Source organism: Alexandromys fortis, unplaced genomic scaffold (assembly GCF_014885135.2).
Source record: "Alexandromys fortis isolate MF-2015 unplaced genomic scaffold, M_Fortis_MF-2015_v1.1 scaffold_390, whole genome shotgun sequence".
Lineage (NCBI taxonomy): Eukaryota > Metazoa > Chordata > Mammalia > Rodentia > Cricetidae > Alexandromys > Alexandromys fortis.
The window spans coordinates 232,602-243,281 of NW_026068261.1; the positions used below are offsets into that span (position 1 = coordinate 232,602).

Consider the following 10,680-nt stretch of genomic DNA (forward strand, 5'->3'; position numbering starts at 1 on the left):
CCCCCCCCCCCCCCCGCTTTGCCTCACTTCCCCCCAGCTTCTGACTGGGCTTCTCAGGAATGCATAACCCGAATGGGGCGCGCGGGGGGAGGGGGTGCGCAGAGAGGGAAGTGACTCACTGGAACCTCTCTCATCAGCTATATAAGGTCACAAGGGGGCCAGGGAAGGAGGGGCGGGTCTCCAGCCCGAGAGTCTGCAGGGGCAGAACACCAGCTACAGCCTGGGACTATTCAGGAAGGGTGAGGGACGAGGGGCGGTGGTCATGGCTGGGACAGCACAGGGCAGGCACAGTCATCCTGGCTGAGGTTGTACAGACAGACAGTGTTGGGAGGTGCAGGTGTGGACTTAGAGAGAGGGCTGAGGGAGGTAGACAGTCAAGTCTAGGGAACTCAGCTGCCTCCTCCCCACCCCCACCCCAGTGTGGCTGTTTCCTGATTCTCTCACCACATCCTGAGCTCAGCTCTGGCAGGCCCCCAGGCCCAGTGTTCCCACTCCGTCCCACCAGCCTTCCGGCCCCCACCCCAGGCTTCCTGTTTGGAAGGTCTACTTCCGCCCTCCTACTTGATGACCTAGGTATGGTGACCATCACAGGTCCTGCACCGCACCTAGGCTCCTTGGCTTCCCCCAGATGGTTCCTAGGCTTGGGCCACAAAGCCTCAAGCCTCCCTCTGCTCACTTCCCAAAGTCACAAGCCAGGGAGGAAGTGACTTTTCTGCGTGCCTCACCCTGGGAGAATTTCCTTTATGTCTGCCAAGTACAGAGAAGAGAGGGCCAATAGGAGCCTGAGGGCTCAGGGTGCACTCCTAGGTGCCACCCCGGGAGGGCTGGAGCTTCAGTGAAGCTGGGACAGAGGTGAGAGAACAAAAGTCATATTCAATAATGCTATCGTGACAATGAATACTCTGTCCATAAATTAAAAACACAAAAAGATGCATGGGGAGAATCAAATGATCCCTGAGCTCAGCCCTGATCTTCGGTCCTTATGATCTCCTACTGACATCAAACACACACACACACACACACACACACACACACGCACGCACACACGCACACACACACGGACGCACGCACACACGTTACAGAGAATATGCAGGAGCAGACGTCCCAGGCAGGCCCTGGGAAGATGTGTGTTGGTTGGGTGGGGAACCTTTGGGTCTGAGGCGGCTGAGTGTGGCCCTTTCTTTCTCCAGAGATTTTTCTCACATAGAAAACTGATTGGTGCCTAGGAGGCAGGCGCTGGGCCAGGGCCAGAGGGAAAGTTACCCTGTCCAGTGTTTCCTTGCAGGTCTGCATTCCAGTCTAACCTCTGACCCTCTGCTGGCCTCGGCCCCACCCCTGCCCCCAACTCCCACAGGGCCAGGGCCAGTCCGTGCTCAGTTCAGTGCAAATGAACTTCTCTCTTTTTCTACCCCAAGGGGAGGGAGAGGCCAGGGGGAGGAGGGACAGAGGGGAAAACCAAGGCTGAGCCAGTTCTGTGGGGGAAGGGAAGCCCAGGGAGGAAAGACGGGGGAAGGGACTGGGATATTTTGGAAGAGGAGAAGGCTTTGCTTGTCCCCAGAGAAAAGGAAAGCACTGTCTAACATTTGCCCAGTTGGGGGGAACAGGCAACCCCGAGGTCACCCACTTCAAATGGTCTCTGTATGCCTCTCCGGGGGGTGGGGAGTGGGGGGCTGACTTGGGGTCTAAAAGCCTCTTCTCTGCTCTTCAGCCAGCTCAGCTCCATCTCACTCGCCCCTCTGTCCTGGGATGTCCTCGGGTAGATCTGGTCTCCTCTTCCGTGGGGCTGAGACGCTCATCCCAACTTCCCTGAACTTCTTGCCTCAACATTCCCTGCCCTCCCGGGTATGTTCACCCCGTTTTCACAAAGGTAGTCACATCTCTCCTACCAGCCAGGCTTGCCTGGATCAAAAGCTCAAAAGGAAAAGGAGGACTGAGCATGAGGGAGGGAGAAGGACCAGGGCCGGACACACCCTGAAAACCACACACCCCAACACAGCTGTTGACTGCTGGGCAGACTCCTTGGTGCTCTGAAATGAATGGAAAGGAGGGATAGCCGGAGGAAGGGTGTGTGTGCAGAGGGAGGAAGGGAGGTGGCAGGAGTAAAAAGAGTAGAAGAAAGGAACATTTAAAAAGCCATCCAGTCAGAGCTAGAAGGAGACATCTACGCAGTCAGGCGTGGCAGCTTTCCTACCTGTTTGTGATGTCTTTCAGGGGACCCCTTGACAAGGCAGCTGCGGCTGAGACGGAGGTAGCCCCCCAGCACCAAGATCTCCTCAGCAGTTGGGTACCGCTTCTTCCCGGATCCAGGCCCTGCAGCATCAGCTGTAGCTGGGGTGGCTGGTGGGGCTGGGCTGGCAGGGGGCACACACCTCCGTGGGTTGACAGTGAAGGTGTGTCCGCTACGGCGGGGGGCCCCCACCCCCGGTCCTGCCTTCACCCCATAGAACAGACGGCTCATGAGGGGATCCCCAGGGGGCTGGGGGGCAGTTGGGGCTGGGGGTGGGGGAGACAGAGGGGCTGTCGTTGGGGGCCGGGGTTCTGCTGCTTCCTCTTCCTGCTGTCTGGAGCCTTCCGTCCCAGCCCCAGCGTGCTCTGGTGGAAGGGGGGAGGGCCCAGAGCGGAGGTTCTGCTGGGCCCTCAGAGGCCTGCTCTGAGCCCCCGCCTCCTCCTTCTTAGCCTCCTCTTCAGCCTCGAAACCAGAAGGCCCCAGGTGCTTCTCTGAAGATGCTGGAGGATCCGGTTTCTGAGTTCGTGTCTCTATATCCCGTTCTCGGGCTTTCCCAGAGTTTAAGGTCCATTTCCAGCCTTCTGTGGGTCTTGAGATCCTGTCTCCATCCTCCACAGGGCTAGGTCTCTGCTCAGCAGAAGTCTCCACTTCTCCAGAGATGGTGTCTTGGCCTTCTTTTGTCACTGGAGACTGGTCTAGGACAATCCCTGGACTCGGTTTTTCTTCCTTTCTCCCACACTCCTCCAAGTAGTCTTTCCCCTCGTCTCTTGAGTTCAGCCTCCACTCTGTGGCCTCCAGCTGTATTGAGCTCTGTTCCTGGGGTTCTTTCGGGTCAAGGTTCCATTTATGGGCCTCTGTCAGGCAGGCCCTCTGGTCGCCAGATTCCCCGGGGCTCAGTCTGCTTTCCAATACCTCTTTTCTCTTGGGACTGTCGTCTCCGGGACTTGCTAATCTCAGACTCTCCTCTGGAGTTTCTCCAGGGCTCAGCCTCCATTTCTGAGCCTCTGCAGGGCTCTGCCTCCAGTCTCGAGCGTCCGAAGTCCTGGAACATGACTCTTGGGCTCCCCCTGTCAACAGCCTCTTATCTCTGGCCTCCCTGGGACTTAGCCTCTCTTCTCTTGACTCTCTTCCCTTGGGGCTCTGCTCTCTTAAATTACTAGGACTTGATCTCCGATCTAGAGCCTCCAGAGGCCCAGGCTTCCTATCAGCAGCAAATACTTCATTTCGCTGCTGCTGCTGCCGCTGTCGCTCCTGCTGGATGAATCGGTTCTGATGTACTGGCCCAATAGCCTCCAAGAGGACAGCGGATTCATCTGGGTCCGGAGGTCCAGCCTCTGCGGTCCCAGGCACAGGGCTCGCCTCTCCAGGAGGCAGGCCCAACTTGGCCTTGCGACGTTCCAGGATTCCCCGCTTCCAGGCTGGCATCTGGGACAAGCGATCCCGTTCTGCTTTCTCACGGCCACGAACTGCTGCCTCCTCCTGCCGCCGCCGGGCTAGCAACTGTAGCTTCCAATCTGGGATAGCAGTCATGGTCACTGGAAGTGAAGGAGAGAGCACTGGGGGACAGGAACAGGAAGGGTAGGTTTCAGAGGGGCCCGGGGATTGAGAATGGGGGTAGGAGAGGAGGAAGTGATGCGGGAAGAGATTAAGAACCGAGGACAGTGGAACTAAGGATGAAGATAGAGGGGAACAGGGAGAGGAGGGAGGGCAGAAGAGGCGAGAGCTAAAAAAGTGAAGAGAAAAGCTGGGTACCAAGTTGGGGGTGGGGATAATGGGAGAGGTAGAGTCGAGATTCCGGGCAGAGGCAGCGCCAGATTGGGGGTTTGTAGGCACTAGACAGTCCCTAAGGTATGAGAAAGAGAGGGAAGGAAAAGCAGGAGAGAGAGAGAGAGAGAGAGAGAGAGAGAGAGAGAGAGAGAGAGAGAGAGAGAGAGAGAGAGAGAGAGAGGGAGGAGGGGGGGGGGGGGAACTGGGGCTGAGAAGTGAGCGGGTTCAATCGAGGCTGCCTACCCCCGGTACCCAGGGGAGGTAAGTGGGAAGGAAGAACAGGGAACCGGCTGGCGAGGGGGCGGAGGGGTCGGAGGGGGTGTGAGAAGGTGAGGATAGATGTAGAGGGCAGAGGTCCGGGGGAGAAGGGGAGAGCGGAAAGCCGGCAAGGGAGCGGGCGCCTCTTCGCACGGGCCCCGCAGGTCCCGGCTGCCTTCCCGGCTGCGCTCGGCCCCGCCCCTCAGTCCGGCCCCCACCCCACCGCGTACTCCGCCCCAGAGGCGGGTCAGGGGAAATACCCTCCTCGGGGACTTTTGGTACCCGAGCGGGTGTGCTGCCTACGCATTCTCAGAACTCTGGCGTCCACCCGAGTCCAGTCCCTTCAACCTCGCCTGCCTCCCCACCAACTACGCCCTAGGACCCGGACGCTCGGAGGACCCGCTTCATGCCTCTGCTGTCCCCAACCAGGGACCCCGCTCTCAGGGGGATCTTGACCCAGAGGGCCATGCACCCGCGGGAACTGCACGGACTTGCAATCTCTGCACAAAGGGGAGGCACTCCAAGGGAGATCAGGAGACACTTCCCTTAAAGTGGGAGCCCCACAGTCAACTTACACGCCTTGTGGTCCCTAGGAGGAGGTGCGGTGGAGCCAGGCGTCGGAAGAGGAGAGAGTCAGAGTCAAAGGAAGATCTGGAGGGAGGGTGGGAAGCAGAGGAGGAGGGAAGAGGGCGCCTAGGAGGAGGGACGAAGACTCAGACGGGGGCCAGGCGGGGGCGGCGACCGCTTTGTCTACGGACAATGGGGCGAGGGAAGGGGGCGCAGGGAGGAGCCGGGCGAAGGGCGGGGCTTCGCTGCCCTCCTTCCCGCGTGGACTCTGGTGGCACTCCTCTCTTGCAGTGGCAATCCACAGCTCTTCGTTTTCTGTCTCCAGAGGCCCTCACCCACTTCCTGGCAGCCCTGGAGAAGCTGGGTGTCCAGACCTATCGCTCCAGCTGGCCGACCCGGGGCGGCGGCCCGTGACTCAGGCCCCCTGAGGGACATGGGGAGGAAGCGGCAGCTGCTTGGAGTCAGACCCGCCCTTCCCATCACTCGCCGCCCCTCCCCGTGCTTTTGCTTTCCCTGGCCAGTCTTTGTTACCGTGGTGGTGTGGGCGGCTGCCAGGCCCCAGAGTCTGAGGAAAAATGGCTTTGGGAGTTCGCTCCCCTCCCAGAGATACTCTGTCTCCCATGGGTTCCCTGATCTCTACGCGGAGAAACTGTAATATTTGGAAGAAGCAGGACTGGGTGACTGGGACATGGGGGCGGGCCCGTGGGGTGTGGCCCCACCCCAGGTCGTCAGAGGCTGCTGCCACAAGAACTTGGCCTCAGCTTCCATCCCACACTTGGTCCGGCGGCTTGAAAGACATGGACAGACAACTGGGTACCATACGTAGAAACTTTTAATTTTTCTGCAGCGCATATCCTTTGAGAGAGCAGGGAGCCCTGAGTCAGCCCGAGTTAAAAACGGGAGACACCGCGGTAGGAGACCGAGTAAAAGGAGACACCTAGGATCTGTAGGGCAGGACCCATAAGGAGGTGGAGAAATGATGGCAGGAGTGGGGAAGACGCAGGTACTCCTTGCAGGTAGGGGAAGAGATATACACTACCTGCAAACTTGCTGGCTGGCCCTGGCATAGCTCTTGAAGTGGAAACTAGGAAGGGGATCCCTGAGGTGCAGAACCAATAAAGTACCAGAGGAGGGAGTGCTCAAGGCCTTGTGTTAACCCCAAAAGATGACATGACTTTGTACCCACTCTTGGTTGGTGAGAAATGGACCCTGGAGGCCAGTGACTGAAACTCTAAATTTAGAGTAGGGGATCTGGACCCTGGAACTGAGGTCTCAAGCAGGGAAGTGACAGTCAGCCCCTTCAGCACATGGTTTCCAGCTTCTGGTCTGTATCAAACGGTCTGGAAGCTAAGGGATTTTTGATTTTTGAGGAAGAACAGGCCCTAGAAATGGAGCTAGCTCCTCACTCTGCTTCCCCGTCCTGGGGTCTGGAGAGAAGCTGGAGTTTTCTTTGTAACTGAGACCGAAGGTAGCGGAGATCTTGCTGGTCAAGCCCGTGAGCCAAGCCAAGGTAGAGGGTAAGGAGAAGAGCCAGGAGGAGGCGGTCAGTGCCCAGGGTGGGAACCACCCACAGCACCGTTAGAAGTTCCACACATACTGGGTGTCGAAGGTGGGAAAAGAGCCTCAGAGCCCGAGGAGACTTCAGAGCCAGCGGCTCACCCAGTCCTAGTACGTGGTAATATACCTAGGAGAGAGGGAAGAGCCCGGAAATCAAGCCAGAGCCTCTGGCCCAGGCATCCTCCTCAAGCCCAGCGACGATCAGAAAAGGAGGCAAGGGACTAGAGAGCCAGGAGCAATCAGAGTATGGGAGGGGGAGAATGGTAGACTCAGGCAGGGATGTGGGATCCTCACCTGTTTGAGGCCCATGAGTTCAGCGTAGTCAAAGACCAGAAGGATGCTGAAGATGAGGAGCCAGGAAATGACGTGGAGCACAAAGCAGAGGAGGGGCACCCAGGTGGCCCAAGGTTCAGCTCGAGCCTCCCACAACACTGGGCCCCTGGGTACAGTCTCCCAGTACCGCATCACCAGCTGGGGAAAGATGAGAAACCAAGCATGCCAGTGATCTCCCTGGCTCCACAGTAACCTACCGCTCTTTCCTCTGAGTATAAACAGTAAATATTTATCATGAAGAGAGCTCGGGATGGGGTATGGAGGATATGAGGATGATCCATTTCTATACAGGATTTAGAAAACGGATGGGATGGGGGGCTGCTGGATGCCTACCAAACTAGCCTATGACAAACACCCAATGAGAAGACTAATTGGAAGGCGTCTTCTCTTGAAGACCTAGGTTTGGAAGACGGGAACTAAGAAGGATTTAAGATTTGAAGCAAGCCAGGCAGTGGTGGCGCAGGCTTTTAATCCCAGCACTCAGGAAGCGGAGGCAGGTGGATCTCAAGGAGGCAGGAGGGAGTTTCAGGACACCCAGGGATATGCAGAGAAACAAAGAAACAAATTGAAGCAAGACAACATGAACAAAGTTGCAAGGGTGAGACTCCTCAGGCTGTGCTGGGGAATGTCAGAAACAGGACTCTGCTGATGAATGGAGCATGTGCTCTGGGGGATGGGAGCTGAGATTCGCATCTTCTGCTTTCTCACACACTCGTCTTGTCCCTCTAGTGTAAGCACGCCACGAATTATGTCTCCCGTGGCCAAGGCCTCATACCTGCAAGGCCAGCGCAGTGCAGGCCACGTACAGTGACCTCTGAAGGACTCCAAAGTACCGGGATGTCCACGCCTTCACTGTCTCAGTTGCCATGAGGCTATGTTGCACCACAAACAATAGCAGAAGCCCAAGATCCCAAGCCAGGGAGGTAAGAACACTTCGGTCCTGCAAAGCAGCCAACCACCCATAGCGGGCATCTGAGGGAGTTGGTTAGGGAAGACAGGGACAAAGGATCAGTTAAGGCTAGAACATTCCCCTTACCCTCATCTTCTTTTGGAGCCCTATTCCATGTCCCTGAAGTTTTCAAGATCTTGTCAAGGCCAAGCCCAGTTCAATTTCCTGTTCCTTCAATCTCCCATCTTCTCTAGCCTTCTTCTGGAGAAGATTCTTAGAATGCCGGCAGGGTCATTATTAAAACCATTGCGGGAGTGCTGGAGAGATGGTTCAGTCCATGTAGTGCTATGTAAGCACCTGAATTCGATCCCTGGCACCCCTGCAAAAAGCCTGGCACGGTGGGGTATGCCGATAATCTCAGTGCTGGGGAGGCAGAGGCAGGAGAACTCCAGAGGGGCTGGTGTCATGGATTGGCGGTTAAGAACACTTGCTGTTCTTCCGGAGGAACCAATTCGTTTCTCAGCACCCACATAGCAGCTCACAACCATCTATAACCCCAGATCCATGGGACCCATCTGACCTAGTTGATAGGCTTCTGGTGTCAGTGACAGAATCTGTCCCCAAAATACATGGGAGACGGAGGCAGGTGGACCTTTGAGTTCCAAGCCAGCTGAGGGTACATAGTAAGACCCTGTCTAAAATAAGGTGGCTAGACCCTGAAGACAGACACTCAAGGCTCCCTTCAGCTGCACCTGCACACACACAAACAGAAACACAAGCACACACTCCACATATTCTCTCTCTCTCTCTCTCGCTCTCTCTCTCTCGCTCTCTCTCTCTCGCTCTCTCTCTCACATACACACACACACACACACACACACACACAGAGAGCAAGGTTAGAGAAATCGCCTTTGGTGTAGTTTTCTTTTTTGTTTTTCTGAGACAGGGTCTCTTTACATACATAACCCTTACTCAATAGACCAGGCGGGCCTTGAACTGAGAGATCGCCTTGCCTCTGCCTCTGGAATGCTAGGATTAAAGGTGTGAGCTACCACGGGCCCACTGTCGCGGTTTTCTAATGTTTCCTCCTTTCATCTTTTCCCGTTCCTACTTCTCCCGACAAACGCTACCCCCACCACGCCCTTACTCGGTCAGTCCTCACTCCCCAGCTTCTACACAGGACTAATCTTGGAGTTTCTGATTTAGCCTTCTGTTCCCTTCCCGTTGGCGCCTCACAGTTTTGGCCTTTCCCTGTCATTTGTTTCCACGCCCCGCCCTCTCCACGCTGCGCTGGCTCCTCCTCTCCGCTGCGGCTCACCCGGACCACCGGACTCCGGGATCCCTCCAAGCAGCGGCCGCAGGGAGGTGAAGCGCACGAACTCCACTCCGGTGCCAAAGGCCAGGATGAAGGAGGCGAGGGCCGCCGGGACCAGCAGCAGCGCCGGGGCCATGGCGAGCGCCTAGGAGCTTGCGGAGGAGGCGGGCTCGGGGTTCCCGCGGCTGCTGGCCCCGCCCAGGTCCCGCCTTCGTGGGGTGCTGGCCTCAGGGCGGGGACCGCGAGAGGCGCGTCATAGCGCGGAGCCTGGAACCCTAGTCGTCGTCAGGGCAGCGGCTCTGCAGCCACCCGCGTGGGTCGAACCTCAGTGCTGCCGGTGTTCATGTGGAGTGGAAAGTGAAGACAGAGCCTCCCTTGCGTGCAAACCAGACCCCAGTCCCAGGTCTGCTGGGGTTGCAGGCGGCCCCACCACGCCCAACATAGATTTTTGTTTAGTGGTCGTTTTAGAGCTGTTCGTGATGGTTTGTGCCTGTAATTCCAGTACTCAGAAGGCTGAGGCAGGGAGATTTGAAGTTAGCTTAGACTGCACATGGAGACCCGGTCCAAAAGGGCCATAAGAAATAAAAAAAGACCAGGTGGTCAAAGGATCTGTCCCAACTGTAGCTATCCGAGTACATGGTCCTCAGAAGACACGAACTTATTCCTTTAGTTTACAGATCGAGCAGGGCCAGGGAGATAAAAATACCCAAGACAAGCCAAGGCAAGGCCCTCAAGTTGAGGGATAGAGGAACAGCCTAGCAGCACCCAGCCTGGGCGCTCCCACAGCCTCTGGATCAAACCGCCATGCATTGTAAAGCGCATTTCCTCCCCACCCTGCGCTCGGCTTGGGAAATTTGTACTGAGTGGGCTGCGTCCGAGATATGTCTTTTTGAGTTTTGAGGAGGTTCTGTCTGCATACTGCTCTCTCCACTTATTTAAATAGCAGAATCTTCATGTAGCCCAAGCTGGCGTCGAACTTGGCAATTATGTAGCTGAGAATAGTCTTGAGCTGATTGATGTTCCTGCCTCTGCCGCCAAGTGCCAGGATTGCACCGGAGCACCACAGTCTAACTCCACTGTTCTAGCTCTGGGCGGTCCCAGAAGGGCTTGTAGGTGGAAAACGAGGATTGCACTAAGCTTTGCGGTTTCTCTTTATCCTGCTTCACCCTTAAAAACCTTCATAATTCAAGACCTAGAAGGGGCGGGGCTGGAGAGATGGCTCAGAGGTTAAGAGCACTGCCTGCTCTTCCAAAGGTTCTGAGTTCAATTCCCAGCAACCACATGGTGGCTCACAACCATCTGTAATGGGGTCTGGTGCCCTCTTCTGGCCTGTGGGCATACACACAATACACACAGACAGAATATTGTATACATAATAATTAAATAAAGGTTTTTTTTTTTTTTTTTACAAAAAAGACCTAGAAGGGCAGATGCCTAGGGCTCACTGGCCTAGCCAGCCTAGCCTAATCAGGAGCTTCAAGTCCCAGTGAGATACCCTGTCTCAAAGAAAAAAATGGACTTCTGAGGAAGGACATTTAAGGCTGACTTCCGGTTTCCACAGGCACCATATTAACAAAGGTCCGGGGCTACAGTTTAGTGGTGAAGCATTTACTTGAACAGTATTGCTGCAAGCCTTACCTTAGATTCAACCCCCAGCACCCCCCCAAAGAAAAATCATAAAGTTTCAGCATATACATGGGGTATAAATGAGTTGTAAAGCAATTGCCTAGCGAGAGCAGGGCCCAAAATGACGCCTACCACACGGAG

General features: G+C 56.1%; 2 protein-coding genes and 1 long non-coding RNA gene across 5 annotated transcripts in view; 1 reads left to right on the forward strand and 2 right to left on the reverse strand.

Annotated features, from left to right (window-relative positions):
- The window catches only part of Ppp1r18 (protein phosphatase 1 regulatory subunit 18), a 9,918-nt gene extending 4,939 nt beyond the window's left edge, over window positions 1–4,979 (reverse strand). Inside the window, exons 1-2 of one of the 3 annotated variants that reach the window (XM_050131731.1) lie at window positions 4,828–4,979; window positions 2,192–3,762 (exon numbers count right to left, since the gene is read on the reverse strand). In XM_050131731.1, coding sequence (XP_049987688.1) covers window positions 2,192–3,757 — 1,566 coding nt within the window. In that variant the 5' untranslated portion in view covers window positions 3,758–3,762; window positions 4,828–4,979. The other 2 variants (XM_050131732.1, XM_050131730.1) reach the window with 2 other exon arrangements.
- A 534-nt stretch (window positions 4,980–5,513) lies between these two features.
- Window positions 5,514–8,974, forward strand: LOC126494397 (uncharacterized). The gene is made up of 3 exons (XR_007589996.1): window positions 5,514–5,632; window positions 7,439–7,632; window positions 8,837–8,974. It is a non-coding gene; the product is annotated as an uncharacterized lncRNA (long non-coding RNA).
- On the reverse strand, window positions 5,656–10,272 carry Nrm (nurim). The gene is made up of 4 exons (XM_050131735.1): window positions 8,917–10,272; window positions 7,485–7,681; window positions 6,671–6,847; window positions 5,656–6,503 (listed from the first exon to the last, which is right to left on the reverse strand). The coding sequence occupies exons 1-4, from the start codon at window positions 9,047–9,049 to the stop codon at window positions 6,222–6,224; spliced, it is 789 nt and encodes a 262-aa protein (XP_049987692.1). The 5' UTR covers window positions 9,050–10,272; the 3' UTR covers window positions 5,656–6,221.
- Between the last annotated feature and the right edge of the window lie 408 nt (window positions 10,273–10,680).